At 44.5% G+C, this 17,258-nt stretch overlaps 2 protein-coding genes across 2 annotated transcripts in view; both read right to left on the minus strand.

The window, feature by feature from the left end:
* The window catches only part of VPS8 (vacuolar protein sorting 8 homolog (S. cerevisiae)), a 93,963-nt gene extending 89,835 nt beyond the window's left edge, over nucleotides 1–4,128 (minus strand). Inside the window, exon 1 of the mRNA XM_009993533.1 lies at nucleotides 4,108–4,128. Coding sequence (XP_009991835.1) covers nucleotides 4,108–4,128 — 21 coding nt within the window. The remainder of the gene's footprint in view (nucleotides 1–4,107) is intronic.
* A 140-nt stretch (nucleotides 4,129–4,268) lies between these two features.
* The window catches only part of ARMC8 (armadillo repeat containing 8), a 67,284-nt gene continuing 54,294 nt past the window's right edge, over nucleotides 4,269–17,258 (minus strand). The window contains exons 14-21 of the mRNA XM_009993534.1: nucleotides 16,043–16,129; nucleotides 13,030–13,122; nucleotides 12,457–12,606; nucleotides 10,664–10,759; nucleotides 8,047–8,142; nucleotides 7,396–7,468; nucleotides 5,892–5,985; nucleotides 4,269–4,916 (exon numbers count right to left, since the gene is read on the minus strand). Of these exons, the coding sequence (XP_009991836.1) occupies nucleotides 4,883–4,916; nucleotides 5,892–5,985; nucleotides 7,396–7,468; nucleotides 8,047–8,142; nucleotides 10,664–10,759; nucleotides 12,457–12,606; nucleotides 13,030–13,122; nucleotides 16,043–16,129 (723 nt within the window). The 3' untranslated portion in view covers nucleotides 4,269–4,882. The remainder of the gene's footprint in view (nucleotides 4,917–5,891; nucleotides 5,986–7,395; nucleotides 7,469–8,046; nucleotides 8,143–10,663; nucleotides 10,760–12,456; nucleotides 12,607–13,029; nucleotides 13,123–16,042; nucleotides 16,130–17,258) is intronic.

Below are 17,258 nucleotides of genomic sequence, written 5' to 3' on the forward strand. Positions count from 1 at the left end.
TTCCCTTATACAAAAGTTCACTCCATGCTTTCCAGTTTTAACAGTGAACAAACAAGGTTGTAAAGCCCATGATCTCTTTCAGTATTTCTCTCTTGTGGATTCTAAACTTGTTCCAAAATTTAAGCAGATCCTCATAACCCACTTTAGGTTTTTCAATGTTTTTTTGCACACTAAACTGCTCTCAGAAACCCCCTCTCCCCTATGCAGGTCGTTATAAAATATCATTAGGTCACCTGCACAGAGTAAACAGGGAAAAATTCCTCTACACATGATTGTGAAATAGGCTTTTCAGCCTTTGAATGTTTTCATACCTCCTAACTTCTGCACACCTCCTAACTTTTCCACTCCCACACCAATCTTTCCAAATAGTGAACTGGGCAGAAATGTTCAGTGGCACTGGCCATTCAGGAGAACCTCCCCCCTTCCCCAACCACTGTCCCACAAAACACAGATGCATTTTGACCCAGGAGATCAGCCAGGCCCCTGCCAGCTCCAGCAGCACAACCTGCAGCCCAGAGCACAGCCTCGGGGACAGGTCTGACCTGCCATGCTTCCCCTTGCTTCCCACCTGCCTTCAGGAATGCTTTTCCACCACAAGGACCTCACAGGAGGGCTTTGCCAGCAGAATCTGAGATAGCCCAAGACTGAACTTCATCCTTTGCATTTTCCAGGACTTTAAATGTTGTTTCCAAAGCCTGGCTCCCACTGACCTGCAGCACTACCTCCTTTTTCTTTGCAGCCATCCTTCTGCAGGAACAGGGCTCCCTCCAGCAGCAGTCCCAAGTGTGAGGCACTGCAGATGTCCTCCAGCTATGTGAATCCAACTGCTGCCCAACCTGCACCACAGAGAAAGCTTTTCACCTCTCCTGGTTCCTCCACGCGGGACTTGCCACCTCCACCAGCATCCCCGCCCTGCTGGAGGGATCAGGATTAGCTCCGTGGGGCTCTGGGCTCTGCCTGCACCCTTCCCAGAGAGGCAAGGGGCTGCTGCAGGGCCTGGATTGCTGGCAGCAACCTGGAAGGGTGGCAGAGGCACCAGCTCCCAGGCTGAGAGCGTCGCTGGTAGCTGCGGCGCTGCCATGGCAGCCCAGCCCTGCCCAGGACACTGTACTGCCAAGTTCCCTCCCTCTGCTCTGCAGTTCCCACCAGCAGCTGCAGCTCCTCTGCCTCCTCCCTGCCCCTAGAACCTGCCCAGCTGCCCCAGCCCACCACACGGACCTCCTCCTCCAAGTTCTCCCCTGCTCCTCCCGGACTAGTGGCCCCACAGCAGGCGTGGGCTGCAGGGACAAGCCCCCCAGCCCTGCTCCCAGGGTCACCCTGTCCATGCCCAGGGCCACAGGGTGCAGACCTTAGAGGTGCTTCTTGTCACACAGCACATGACATCTGGTGGCTGGTCCTTCAGATGGTCAGGGCCCCTCCTGGTTGAGGATTCAGCTTTTGGCACATCAACTGCCCTCATGGCCTGGGAAGCCAAGGGGACACTGTCCAGTGCCCACAGGTGACACGGTGGGGCTGAGCCTTGGCAAGAGCTCCCCTGCCTCCAGCATCAGCTCAGCAGAGCAAACCACACCTTGGGATGCCACCAACAACTCTCCCCTTTTTTTTTTTTTTTTTTTAGAAATAAACCTCCAGCAGAATCCTAGTGATTTTCACAACTGAAATTGTATGTTTACACCTCTCATGCACTTACATTTCAGGGTTACAAAAACCTGTCCTGCTAAACCCATTTTAGAGTCTTCAAGAATCTGATCTCATGCACCTCAATGATTCTTCTGCTTGCTGTGCCACTGCTTCTCTGCTTTCATGAAGGAGCAGCATCTACTGCAATGACTAAAGTCTGTGAAAATAAATTAAAAAAAATAAGAATATCTGGGCACAAGAGGCTCTCAAGCAGGTCACTTGGTGTCCTTCACTATTACCACACAACTCTGTGACTGGAAGAACAACCAAATTGTCTTATTTGACTTCCTGTGTGGAGAGACTCCACTCCAAACGTGGGCTGGAGGGGTGAGGAGCACCCAAGTGCAGCAGTTATCTGACAACTTGCATGCCAAGCCCCATGCAGAACTGTGCACTTCTTGACACATCAGCTTTGAGAGGACACCACCACTGGACCCAGACACAAAGAGTGGACATATCAAAATCCATGAGGACTGGTTTTCAGAAGAGAAATGGCACCAAAACAGCAGAAATCCTGGTGATTTCTGTAAGATTCAGACCACCTCCAAACTTGCTTCATCTCTGCAAGCAACCCTGTAACTCACAAGAAGCTGCTACCTAAATAAAATTGCTAAAGATCTGGGCAACCAACCAACCAGTCTGTTCCCACCGTGAACCTCAGGCGAGTGACTCTCAGGCTGCAGAGAAGCTGGCACAGCAAGCTGAGAAAAACCTATATGTTCTGGTAAAGTTATTTTTATTAACAGTATTCTTCTTTTTTGTACATACCTATAGCAACATCAAAAAATATTCACAAAGCTTAACTGAATGTAAAAATGTTCTCATCCATCAGGTTGTCCTACCAAGAGCTGTGGGAAGCGTCAGCTGTCCTCATGCAGCAACAAGATTGTCTGAGCACTGGGGTTGTTTTTCTGGCAGAATTTCAGGAAACCACCTCAGAACACACAGATACTTACTGACCTTTTTTTCTGAACACCTTCAGGCACCAACGGTTTATAGGTTCAATAGATTTGCTTTAGAAACATGAACTGGGGGAGGATGAGAAGAGATATGTAAGAACTTGAGCTCCTAAATGTCCATAGCAGGAGTGCAAATGTAGAAGTGCACACTGTACAGTTTTGCACTGACAATACCTGCCTCAGAACTTTTCCTTAGGTCAAGCAAAAATACATTTGATTTAATTTTGTAAATAAGACTTCACTTCTGAGGCACTTAGATGTATCAAGTTCTCACATATTTTTACTTTCCCTTTTGTTCAGCCCCCAAAGTCCATAATGAAAAACTTGCAGAGGGACATTAAGAACTGCCAGTCACTTGCTGCAATGCCTGGGGAAAAAGTGTCAGGTGCTCACTTTTATTTGTCTTTTAGGAGTGGAAGAAGTTACATGAAATGTGTATATTCTCCTTTGCAACCAAGTGATAATAGTTATCTGATACATAACACATTCAAATCCCAGGCCAAACTGTGCTCACATTTTCTGATGGAAGTAGTTACCTGGGAGAAAAGTAAGGCTCTCACAATTTGACCTTCTGATTAAAAAGACAAGATTAAGATACTTATCAAAATTGGTTAGCAAAGTTACAGACCTCTCTTCTTGCTGCAGCCTTCCTGAAGTCCAGTGTAACAAAAGACAGATTTGGTTTAAGACATTGGCTGCAACCTTTAGTGTGCCTGTTAGAGCTGTGTAGGTTGAGTGGAGAGTCTATTCATCTGTGGGCTGAGCTGAAACCAAAAAGGACACATGGGAAGAAAGCCAAGCACCCTGACCCTCTAAAGGAGAGAGCTCGTTCCTGCTCTCATGACTGTGAAGCTCCTGGGGTCTCACATTGCAACTTGTCAGAGTCATCTTCATCTCTACTCGTATTTTTCTCTCCGCACTTACAGGCACAATTTCAGGAACTTATGGACAATCTAAGCTTCTGCACGCAGTAAAATTCCACCTCTTATTATCCAGGTATCCAAATCCATGCAAGTGTGTATATCTGCATATATACACAAAACCTCTAGCAACGTTACTCAACTTGAAAAAACAAACAACCCAAATGCCCAGTTTTTCCATCCCTTCCGCGACTTGATGCATCCAGCTGATCTTTCATGGAAAACATTTGTAAGTCGCTTAACCCCATCTGGAGATAAAAACAACAGAACAAAAAAACAGAACAAAAAGCCATCCCTTCATCCCTGCTTGCCAGTGTAACTTCTGCAACACAAGGTTTGCTCTGTTGATATAGGTGATCAGCAAATCCTTCTCACCAGTGAAAAGCCAAACCTTCAGCAATTATCTGGGCAAGTTCTTGGCTACTAAAGCAACAGCTTATGCTTGCTGATGTTGAGCCACCTGCTCCTTTCTGGAAAAGTCAACAGCTATCCTAGCTCTGAAGCTTTTCTTCTAAAAATGGGAAGAAACCCAGAAGAATCCAACTGACCCAGTTCATGGATTTGAGCATGTCATCAGTACCAGGTGACCTTGTACAGTGGTAAAAATCTCTCTTGGACCTTGTCAGTACAGAATATGCTGCTTATCATTTGGAGTCTGCTGTCTCCCTCTATTTTTCTCTTTAAAAATGAAGTATAATGTAAGTTAAGCTGAAGTTCAGAAATGCATATATTTTACTTAAAAACATTCATCTGTTCAAAATTCAAAATAAACTTTATGGGATACAACAGTTCGTTGTTTTTTTTTTAAATAACATTTCATTCAAACTGTATATAATTAATTGAAGTATTCGTACAGCAAACAATGGTTAATCCTTGAAAACCTGTAGAAAAAGATTTTCACACACACACACACAAAAAAAAGGAGAAACAAAATTGAGGTGTCACACTCACACACATTCACCCAAGCGCACACACACGTCCACACACACAGGCTGCAGCAAAAGCAGAACATTGTAGGCCCAAAAGGAAAATGATGACTGATTGTTCTATCCAAAAGTCCAGGTAGCTCAGGAAAAAAACCAAAACAACCAACCCAAAAAACCAAAACAACCCCCCAAGAGTCCTCTGAGTAAAGAAACTACCTCAAGAAAATTCTCAAGTGCACTGGAGACCTGATCATTTAAACTGTTTCTGCAAAGCAGCTCCCTGCACCTGAGAAAAATGCAGCCCAAGGTGACTTGTGCAAATATAAGGAGTCAGGAGTATCTCCTGCTGTTCCTTAAGTAGACATGAGGGGTGTCCATAGATTCATTCAGTCTTTGATCATGCAAGATACTGCTGGAGTGCTGTCTTCGCCCTGCAATCAAGGAACAGCCTGGTCATTACTGAGGTTTTCAACAGCTTCACATACAAGACAATGTCACAGAATCACAGAATTGTCCTGGTTGGAAAAGACCTGAGAAAACCAAGCCCAACCACCACCACAAAATACCCCAACAACCCAAAAAACCCACAAAAAAACACCAAAAAACACCCCATGCCCACTGGAGCATGTCCTGAAGGGCCAGATCTACATGATTCTTGAATCCCTCCAGGGATGGTGACTCCCTGGGCAGCCTGTCCTAGTGCCTGACCACTCTTCCAGTAAAGAAACTCTTCCTACTATGTGTATGTCTAAAGAACACGGAAATATCTTTCACAAAATCAAGAAACCCAAATTTAATGCATTTTCAAACACTGCACAGTTTGAGCTCTTCCAAAAATCAAATCTTCTCCTACAGTTCATGAAAGTTCACAACGTTAGGTGCAAAGGTTTGACCAATAAAACACGAACTGCAATTAGCTATTTTGGTGACATGTTTGTGATGACCTGGGTACATTCTGTGATACAAATGTAAAAACTTACTGTGGAGCTTAATTAATTTAAAGGAATTTGAGATGAACTACACTGGTGTTCCTGTATTATCTTTCTAATTCACAGTGTTATCTGATGGTTTCTCAGTGTTCCAAGTCCTCTGGAACATCATTAGTGGTCCAGAGTTCACACCAATATCTCACTGATTGATACTCAGATTTCAGAGAGGACCCTCCACTGGTTTAGAAGATCTTTAGTGCAGTTATTTCATCATTCAGTAAAATTTGTTTCTCCTGAGCAATATAAAACCTGCTCTTTAAAGAAGTGTTCATCACAATTTATACCTGATAAAACTCAGTGTAGTGATAGCTTTTCTAAGCAGTTCTCCTATCATCAAAAGATTTAAAAAAAAAATACACTTAAAATAAAAAGCAAATATTTCCTTCTCATCTTTCCTGGATTTCCCTTGATACTCACTTGTCACACAGATTGGGATCTGATGACTGACTCAATTTATGTAGAATATCCACTATTCCCATATCTCGTAGTTTATCCTGGCGTTCCTGGGAACCTGCAACAATAACCACATTCTTGGGAATGTCACCAAAAATAAATGCCTTCAGACAGAGGAAAGGAACAGCAGTGGAAACCAGCTTAATGGAGGCAGGCAGGTCAGTTAGAAGACAGCAAGGAGAAAACTTTTGTGCTCTGTGTGCATTTGCTTAAAGAGAATAAAGTTTGGAAGGCAATAAACTATATATTTTATCCTAAAGTAAGAAGCCTGATTTCAGCTGCTTTATTCTCCTCTCACTGATTTGGATGCAGATGACACTCAGCTGGAGGTGTGGTTTGGGGTTTGCAGCACCCTGTAAGGCCAGTGTCACCAGCAGAAGGCCACCAGGAGCACAGCCAGGTGGTGCCACCCACTGAGTGAAGCTCTGTGATCCCACAGATGTGGAGTAACTTACACAGTGGAGGAAAAAGAAAAAGCCCCAAACCAAGTAGAGACAATGATTTATTTGCTGAAAAGCAGCCTGGTCAACTTGAGGGTCTGTAATCCAGCCATCTGAAAGTCCTCCTCCCAATCCACCATCCCTCAAAGCAGAACACCTCTCACCATCCCTTTCCTTGCCACTTTTCCAGCTCCTCACTGCTGCCTCCACCTGCCCTCTCCACCCTCCAACACACACACTTTTCTGTGCAGCAGAGTAATTCAGCTCCCTCCTGGGCACCCCCCGATGCTCCAGTTCATGACTCTCCTTACCCAAGGTCTTCCCCATTCCTTCCAGTTCCACCCACAAGTCCTTTGATGGGTTTCAGAGCCTCCATCACCCACCCAATCCATGGTGGCGAACACTTCTTAGCAATAAACCCCTTTTCTAACCTACTTCTCTTCCCCAGTGAGCGTGTTCCCTCCAACAGTTTCCACAACCTCCTTAAGACTTGGAAGGTCACTTACTAGGATTCTCATTGTTTTCAGATTTCACAGAAAAGCTACAGGTGGAAACCTGTTGACTCTCATCAACTCCTATTTATTGACACACTCTTACTGTGTCTCCCCTTCCTGCCCCAGAAGAGCTCCCTACACCTTCCTCAATGTCCTCCTGACCACTCACTTATCCTTAAAACTTGAAGAAGGTGGATTTAGATTAGACATGAGGAGGAAATTCTTTAGTGTGAGGGTGGTAAGACACTGGAACAGGGAAGCTGTGGAAGTCCCCCATCAAGGGCAGGTTGGATGGGGCTTGGAACAACCTGGTCTGGTGGGAGGTGTCCCTGCCCATGCAGGGGGCTGGATCTAGATGGTCTTCAAGTTCCCTTCCAACCCAAACCAGTCTGGGATTCTATGATCCCATGTCACATGACGTCTCCCCTGACACTTTGGATCCCACTGTGCACTGAAAATATCCATCACTCTGCAACATCAGCCTTTTGGTCAGGACAGTGACTTGTACAGGCATCACTAATGAGGCTTTCTTACCTTCTTCTTCATTCCATATGAGATTTGATATACAGAACATGGCAGCAAGCTGAAGTTTAGCATTTGAGTGACTCTAAATACAGAAAAATAGTACTCAAGTTTAGAAGAAGAAATTCAGAAATTCTCAGGCTTACATTTTGCCATTCATCCTGTAATAAATAATGTAGCCAAGCTGGGACTAATTCTTATCTACAACTGCTCTCAGAGATAGAGCCTTAGCACAAGGCCCTTGAGAAGAATTCAATCACTTAATTTCTTATTTCTTGAGGTCTACAAGAAATGCCTTTTCCAAGACCATGAAACATTTTCCATGTAGATTTGTTACAGGTATTGCTGTAACATTTCTTTTAATCAGGTCCTCAGCACAGCTCTGCCACATGGAGCTGCACTACTCAGCACCTTCCTTACACACAAGTGGGTACGTGGAAGTTAAGTGAGTGTCCAAGGGCAGGCTGGATGGGGCTTGGAGCAACCTGGGCTGGTGGGAGGTGTCCCTGCCCATGCAGGGGTTGGAAGCAGATGATCTTTAAGGTCCCTTCCCACCCAAACCAGTCTGTGATACTGAATACTTTACATCACAAAATGCTAACGTAACCTCTTTTCATTGCTGCAAAAGACCAACAGAAACCCTTTAACAGAAACCACCCTTACCATGTAGTATTTGATTTTCTGCAGGATGTCATCGTTGGTCATAATCAGCTCCTTTGCTGTCGTTCCATCTGCTATATTGGCAAGTATACACAGTGTCTGAAAGACAAAAATGTCATTTGGTCACAGATCCCATCCCATGATTTAAACTATTTCCCTGACAGCTCTGAACTCATGACAAACAATTTCTTTAATTAGTTTTATTATCTTTAATCTGGAGTTTCCAGCTTGCTTCCATCTGGGGCCAATGCCAAAGAAGGAGCAGCTGTGGATGAACGGCCCTGGCACAAAACCAGCCATTTGGAAATAAAAAGCAACGTTCATTAATTCATTGCAATGAGTAAAATTTTAAGTCTCTCATGGAAATATGCAGCATATAGAAAAGATTAAATACACTGGACAATAAAGCAGTCTATTCTGTATCAGTGTTAGGGAAAAAAAAACATATCCATATAGTTCTTCAGGCCAGGAAAAAGAAAGATGGAGAGAGGCCCCACCTGCTGATCTAGCAGACTAATCATTTGTTCTCACAGGCCTAATCACACATCTTGACTTGAAGAAATAACTCAAACTACTAATGCATCTGATTATTTCTTGCAAATTACAGAAGCTATTCTACAGAATAACCTTGAAACACCCAGGGCCATTCTGGCACTATGTGCACATGGTATTAAGACATGCACAGGCACCTTTCCTGCTTCTCAGGAGGCACCAGGAGGTGTCCACCGGTTCCTTCCCTTAACCACCTTTCCTGGACATATTGGAATGATTACAGAAGAACATGGGAGAATTATCAGCACTTGTCTAAGCTGCACTGCATTCACGTCAGCAGTTGCAGATTCATTACTTCCAAGCTGCTAATTACATCCTGATGAGCCAGACAGGGAGAGATAAGCACTGTGCTGCTACAAGCAGGGGCTGGTGTGTGCAGCCAGGCAGCACTGGATGTCAAGACTGACTCTGAAATAGAAGTGACCTGCTCCTCATACCACAGGGACAAGGAGAATGCTCTGTGTTTAAGGGGACAGAAAAACACCCCAAATCCAACAGGCCACAATCCACCCTGACCTGCTGGTCCTTTCCAAGAGCATGTCTCAGTACACTGATTCTCCTCCAAAATAATATGGAGAGGTAATTAACCCTCTGTGTAATGAAGGCCTTTCTGTCACCAGAGCTTTATCAGGAAGAACTATTTAGACAGAGGCAACTGGCTAATTATCAGCTGTTCCAGAACCATGGCATCATTAGACTTGCCATCTAGGGGGCAATGAAGGGTCTTGAGGATAAGTCTTACGAGGAGTGGCTGAAGGATCTGGGGTCAGTTAGTCTGGAGACAAGGAAGCTGAGGGGAGACCTTCTCACTCTCTGCAACCCCTTGAAGGGAGCTGTAGAGGCAAGTGCCAGTCTCTTCTCACAAGTAACAAGCAATAGGACTCGAGTTGTACCAGGGGAGGTTTAGGCTTGATATTAGGAAAAAATTCTTCTCAGGAAGGGTTGTGAAGCACTTGAACAGGCTGCCCTGGGAAGTGGTGGAGTCACCATCCCTGGCTGTGTTTAGAAGTTATGTAGATGTGGTGCTGAGGGACGTGGTTTAGCAGTGGACTTGGTAGACCTGGGTTAATGGTTGGCCTTTATGATCTTAAAGGTCTTTTCCAACCTAAACAGTTCTATGATACTATTGACACTTTTTGGATTTTTATGTTAATTTTGCACTTAAATAGCCTGTTTGCTTTCAGGCCATCCTTCACTGAGATTTAGACCAGTCTGGATTTAGCTGTACTTTTACACTCCTTTGCCATGCTGCTTGCTACCAACATCCATCCTAAGCCCAAGCAATCCTCTGGGATCTCCCACAGCTTCTCACTGCCCCCATTCATCACCACATGCTCCCTATGAGGAAGAACCAAGATTGTCCAAATGACTGTCTTGTCTGTCACAAGAATTAATTGGCCAAATTCTCCCCATCTAGCCTCTTGCTTTAGCAGGAATCCCTTTATGCTGCCACCAAGCCAGGGTGCTTTTACCTACTGGCCATCTCCTCTTTCCTTCTCCTTTCCTCTCACATATTGTTTTCCTTAAGCTCTAACTTGCCAGGGCATGTCCCTCCCCACTTCCTCCTGGGCTGAACCAGGATGCTCCTTCCCCTCTAGTGCCTCTGCTCTAACTGGTGCTGGCTTCTGCACCAGCAGCTGGGTTCCCACACCTCCCAGCAGAGCTGGCATTGCTGCCAGCAAGGTGGTGGTGGTGGATCCTGCATTACTGACTGTTCTATGGCTGCTAGAGGAGCAAATGACCATGACACCTTCCCCAGAGTGAAACACTGGCTTCTTCCTCTTCCCTTGTTCCTACTGTCCCCTTTCTGCCATACAATTGCCTTTAGCTCCTCTCCCCTCTCTTTACCAAACCTAAATTTAAAAAATACTATAAATTCAATTAATTTGTAAGAAACCATCAGAAAGAAGAGCATTCTTACAGGCATTGAAGTTATTAGTCTGACCGATCTCAGCAAAATATTCACAGCACATCACAATCCCAAACAAAAATCACATGTTGAGTAAGCATTCTTAGCTCTTTCTTTAATTTTATTCTGCCAAGATAATATGAAATTAAAAAAAGGTACCTGCTCTTTGACTTCTATATTGTGCTCCCCTTCCAGAATGAGGGTCACTGCTTGCATGATTTGCTTCCCATGAGTGCTCATTATATGGTCTATGTGCTGCCAAAGCAATGAGGAAACACAGTCAGTGTGACCATCCCGACAAAGAAGAGCCATTCCTACTTGAATTGCTCTAAGAGTATCAACATTGCACAAAGAGCCCAGCTCCTGGCCAGGCCTCTCAGAACCAAGAGCTTCTCACAGCAGAAACACTTCACAATACTCCTCTTCACATGACACCTGCTCTTGTTTGAGAGCACCATGTGGGCCTTGGCTCTGATTTCACTGAAGCCTGTAGGGAAGACACTGGTTTCCCAGCTGCACAGAGGCCAGTCTGAAGACTGAATCTTGCTGAAGCCCTGGGCACGGTGCTGCAGTCGGAACCACTTCTGTTCTGATAACAGGGGGATAAGCAGAGCAGGAAACTGAGGTTTCACATCTGGTATTTCCTGCTCTCGCTGCAGCGCTGGGACCAGGTCTGACAGCGGCTCAGAAGCATGAGAAGGTTCAGGGAAATAAACCCTGTGCACTGCTTATCCTCTAGGAAAACCAGCTCCAGTTAAGAGATTTACAGGTCATTTGATCAGACTGTACTAGAAAAAAAAAATTCAGAAAAGGAAGAAACTAGATCTATTGGATAAACTGATACCAAAACTCAGGAGTGATAGCAAACAGCCACCAAGCATTACCAGCTCATGGGATACTACATGTTTTGAAGACATGGTGGATTCTTGCAGAACTTCTTAAAATTGCTAAAACCAAGATTTGATTCAAAAGCTGCTGGATGAGTTATTCTGGAGTGAGTTTTGGGTAAGAAATGAGAATGGTTGGTTCTGGCTCTAAAACACACTGCACAAAGTAGGTGAAGCTGGGATGCATTTCAGATGAAGAACACCCTAAGTGATAATGAGACTCCTGCTCTCAAGAGCTCAGGGTGAATTTAGTGAATGACTGGTTATTAAAAATCTTTTCACGTTAAGACAGAGCTAATTTTCTATGAAGCTTATTGAGACTCAACAAGTACAAATATCAGAAGACTTTTTGCAGTGACCTTTTTATGGTAGAAAGGCAGCATGTGTTAAGTGCACGGTAGAGGCTTTTTCTCCCCACAAAAATGTTGGCTTGCCAAATGTTTGCTGCATGTTTTCCCTCTGTTCTTCCCAGGGGATTTACCCCTTTCTTTTCCTCCACCAATATCTCTTTCTCCCTGTCAAAAACAATTAACTGGCTTACATTTTTAAAACCATTTTATTTCAGTGTGTAAAATGAACACATGCATTTGTCAGTGCACAGTGCCACAGCCAAATTCAAAAAGCCAGCACTATCTATCTAGTTGGCAAAGAACAGAAATATTCCAGGTGTCAAGAGAGAAGAAACACAGGTATCCTTAAGGGATGTATCTCTCCACACACTGACAGCAGTGCAACCCTCTAAAGGTTGCTTTGGATAAGTTTCACAGAAAAGACTGGTAGGCAAAAGCTAAATGCAACAAAATCAAGCATGAAATGCAAGTGTCTAGCTCTGTATTTGGTAGTAACTGCAAAGTTTCAGTGGATGTAGAGAATTCTTTTAGTGTTTTTCTCAAACCAATTTGTACACTTGGCTACATAAACTGGGTAAATCCAAAGGCCTCAGTTTTTGCAATATAGCAAACATTAACCTTAACAGAAAAATAAGTTCTCTCACAACAAAGATGAAGAACTGGTACTGTCTGTGTTTGAGCAGTTTTCAGAAGGGCTGTTTGCAGGTCTACTTACTGGGCGAGTGGACAGAAGGTTCCTGAGCAGTCCCAAGGTTTTCATCAGAACATTGACATCAGAATCAGAAAGCAACTGGAATAACTGCTCTGTGCTCAGACCTCGTAAGATGTCTGACTTGATCTTCTGTTCTGCTTGAAACGCCATATTCTGAAAGACAGACATTTTTGGCTTGAGTTTTTTACCTAAAACTTGGGCTCTTATACATCCTTGTTAAAATTCATGTGGCAAAGGTTATAATTTACGAGGAACTGCTACAGAGTGGATTAAATTTCCAGAGTCTTACAGCTGACCTGGCTGTCACCTGCTTTTCCCTGCCCCCTGGCACCACTCGGCTGTGTCCCTGAGGGACCTTGGGAACCAAACTGGTATCAGAATCAGAGAGCTCATTTTACTTTATGGACTGATTGATGAAGTGTTCCAGCCTGGTGCTGTTTTCCTTCTGTAGTGATGTGGAAAGGTCAGCCAGATTTCAGCTGCGTCATTTGTGTAACAACTGACAAGGCAAGTTACAGCCAGGAACCCTGTAAGACTGAAATCACAAGGGATGTTTCTTCAGGGTGTTCTACTCACCATTAAAGCCCAAATGCCATTCACTCTCAAGGCAAGATTTTCACTCTGTGTTAAACTACATAGAAGTTCTATGGCTCCTGATTCTAAAATAGGCTAAAATGAAAAGGGGAAAAAAAACAAACAAACATTTAAAACTCTAATCAGACATACATTCAAATGTAATTATAAGGCAAAAAAGTCTTGCATATATCTGACTCTTGAGTCTACATGTCCAGTCCACTCAGATGAACTGGCCAACTTGATGAGCATCAAAAGGTGGGTTTTTATGAAAAATCTCAGGTCAAGACAGTTTTATTCTCAGGGGTATCCATGTATGTGTCTACATACACATGTGCATGTGTACATACAGGCACATACAGCTGTGACACTGTACACACATCTGCCACCCTCACACAAGCAAATAGCTGTTCCCCAACAACTCTCAGCTGAGCACTGCTCTCTAAAAAGAGTCCTTCAGCAATCACATCTTTCTGGGTATCAAGTGAGACATAAAGAACTCTTTAAAAGAGGTTAAGGACCATGAAAGCTGCTCCATTTATTTTCTGGCATTTAATCTTTGTGTTAGTAACCAGGCCAAACTAAAATCCAACAGAAAAACCTTATTATACTAAAAGAAAACTGAAATCTGTCCTTAAAGATCATATTGAAATGCAAAACCCTGCAGTATCACATCTTTACATGACAGAAAAAATATCAACACAAGCACCTTTTCTTTCACACTGATTAAAGAAATAAAAGGTAAGGTGGGCACAACTGCTTCCCACCAAATGTGAGGTACAAGTTTGATCTAATACTTGAAGAGCTCACGTTAAAAGGATTAATCCAATGACTCCTGCTGCACTAGTTTGTAAGGTGTTCCTTTCCTCCAGAAGTTACTGCTTCAAAAGCAGTGAATAACTGAACATATCTGAGCTTTAGGGAAGTTTTGTGGTTTTTAACCTTCTCGAGCTGAAACCATCAGAAAACACGTATGGAAAAGTCTGCACTTGGTAGCAGCAGGATGGTCTCACCAGTGGCTGCACAAACAGAACAGAAGCAGCAGCTAGTGTCAAAGCTCACCTGGCCCCAGGCACTTGTGCACCACAACAACCTGCCAGGATCTCACCCCAGGGCTGAGATGCTGGCTGGCTCAGAGGGACTTCCCATAACTGTAACATTTCAAACCTGGGTTTCACTCAGCTTTTACAGGGTAAAATGCAGATTCACTTCAGCTTTGTTTATTTCACAGAATGGTCACAGTTAGAAGGAACCTCTAGGGATCATCCAGTCCAACCCCCTGCCAGAGCAGGATCCCCTACAGCAGATCCCACAGGAACACATCCAGGTGGGGCTGGAATGTCTGCAGGGATGGAGACTCCACAGCCTCCCTGGGCAGCCTGTCCCAGGGCTCTGTCACCCTCCCAGGCAAGAAGCTTTTCCTCATGTTGAACTTGACCCTCCTGAGCTCCAGTTTGTGCCCCTTGCCCCTTGTCCTGTCCCTGGACACCCCTGAGCAAAGTCTGGCCCATCCTCCTGCCACCCCCTGCAGATATTGATCAGCACTGATCAGATCCCCCCTCAGCCTCCTTTTCTCCAGCTGAGCAGCCCCAGCTCTCCCAGCCTTTCCTCACAGGCAGATGCTCCAGCCCTTTCAGCATCTCAGTGCCCTGTGCTGGACTCTCTCCAGTACCTCCTTGTCCTTCTGGAACTGGACAGCCCAGAACTGCCCTCAGTGCTCCAGGTGAGGCTTCCCCAGGGCAGTGCAGAGGGGGAGGAGAATCACCCTAGCCCTGCTGACAACACTCTTCTTAAGGCCCCCAGGATGGCATTGGCCTCAGGGCTGCCAGGGCACACTGCTGGCTCATGGTCACCCTGTTGTCCACCAGGACTCCCAGGTCTTTTTCCCCAGAGCTGCTTTCCAGCAGGTCACCCCCTAACCTGTACTGGTACATGGGGTTGTTCCTCCCTAGATGGTCTATACACTTGCCCTTGTTGTCCCACTTCCATGAAGCACTGATGCGTGTGCCTGATCTGCATGGAAGGGACATGGCAGCACTGAAGAGCAGATGTCCTGTTCTGTTCATTCAAGAACAATAAAATCCACAAGACTGCCATTATTTTCAAGATTACACCAGTAATTCTCTAAAACAATGGATCACGTTGCCAATTATCAGGTTTTCTTCTTGCTTATGAATTTTTCACAAAGTTTTCCAAGTAAAAAACTCCAAAATTTTATACCTAGTTCTTCAGAGACTATAAAACTATATTTGTCACAGCACTGTAAACAGATCATTTTTTTTATTCACAAGCCATCAGTGATACTTTTTGTCTAACACCACAGCTCTGTGCTTCACAAGCAGTGACTGCCCATTAAGATACATTCATGCTTATTCAACCACTGTACAATGGAACTTTTATCTATTACCTCTTCTTGTTTCTGGATAACTACTCACCTCCTTGCCACCAGGACTCCCAGGTCTTTTTCCCCAGAGCTGCTTTCCAGCAGGTCACCCCCTAACCTGTACTGGTACATGGGGTTGTTCCTCCCTAGATGGTCTATACACTTGCCCTTGTTGTCCCACTTCCATGAAGCACTGATGCGTGTGCCTGATCTGCATGGAAGGGACATGGCAGCACTGAAGAGCAGATGTCCTGTTCTGTTCATTCAAGAACAATAAAATCCACAAGACTGCCATTATTTTCAAGATTACACCAGTAATTCTCTAAAACAATGGATCACGTTGCCAATTATCAGGTTTTCTTCTTGCTTATGAATTTTTCACAAAGTTTTCCAAGTAAAAAACTCCAAAATTTTATACCTAGTTCTTCAGAGACTATAAAACTATATTTGTCACAGCACTGTAAACAGATCATTTTTTTTATTCACAAGCCATCAGTGATACTTTTTGTCTAACACCACAGCTCTGTGCTTCACAAGCAGTGACTGCCCATTAAGATACATTCATGCTTATTCAACCACTGTACAATGGAACTTTTATCTATTACCTCTTCTTGTTTCTGGATAACTACTCACCTCCTTGCTTGGAGAGAATTCCAGAAGAAGATTGCATAGTGTGGAAGATGCTACTATGAGAATTTCATTGGGAGCATTCTGTAAAACCTGCAGGCACAAAGGGGAGAGTGAAGAACCTCTGTCAGCTCATAGAAGGAAGGGATCATTGCAGTGGAACATCTGCAATGATGCTGCACTTTGATATCCCACACTTGAGGAGATGCTTTGGTGCTTGCAGAACAGATCCTGTGCTTGTTCAACATCACCCAACTAGCTGAGCAATGCAAAGGTATTTCACACCCAAGCCACACTGGAGAGCTTTCAGGTCCAACATAAAAGCCATTAGTGGGAACAGACCCCTGCTTAGCAGAGCAGATGTGTGGGCAGTTGTCACTGAGCTCTGCAGCCATCCCCTCAGCAGAGCAGGCTGTGTCCTGCAGGAAACCTCTGCCTCCTTGCTTACAGAACAGTGGAGAAAGCTCCAGGAGGAGCCTCCTCAACACTTCTGTACCTCGTGCAAAGCACAAACCAGCAAATTTCCTTCTGAGCATCCCTACAGAAAAGCAAGCAGCTACACTTTCTGTTCTCTGTGCCTGGATCTCCAGCAGGACCAACCCACACCAGTCTGAGCATTCGCCCTGCCTGTCCTGAGAAAACTCCTGTGAGGAAACAGGCACAGAGGATACAACTGTTCCTCCAACAAGGAAAGGAAGCTCAGAGGGGCTGTTCTGCACCACCTTTTGTTTCAGAGCAGTGGTGACCTATAACTCACACACTCTGATCTCATTTAGTCTTGAAGATAATTGCATTATATTAAAATGTGTCTTTTTAAAGGCCTTGCTGAAGCTCCCTGGCTTCAGTTTTACAATCTACAGTGACGTCTAAAGGGTAACAGAATTACAGGAGAAAACACAGATCTATATTCTCTAGTAGGGCTTACAGACCAAGTCTGAACTGTGCCACCAAGTCTGAGCCTGAAACTAAAGGAGATACAGTCCTCCTAGTGCCTTGTGTAAACATTAGGGATAACTTCTCATCACTCAAAAAAACCCACAAACCACCAGAACACAAAAATGGAAATTAACCAACCAAAAGCCAGGCATGGACCACAGTCCCCTCTGCTGCTGCCTGGCTTTTGTTGATTCCTGACTCTCTTAGGAGAAAGTCATGGAATTTGGGTTTCAAGGTACTTCTATTATGATTCAACAGAAAAGCAAACTGAACAGCCACCCCCCCC

This window comes from Chaetura pelagica, unplaced genomic scaffold (genome assembly GCF_000747805.2).
Source record: "Chaetura pelagica isolate M959 unplaced genomic scaffold, ChaPel_1.0 scaffold192, whole genome shotgun sequence".
Taxonomy (NCBI): domain Eukaryota; kingdom Metazoa; phylum Chordata; class Aves; order Apodiformes; family Apodidae; genus Chaetura; species Chaetura pelagica.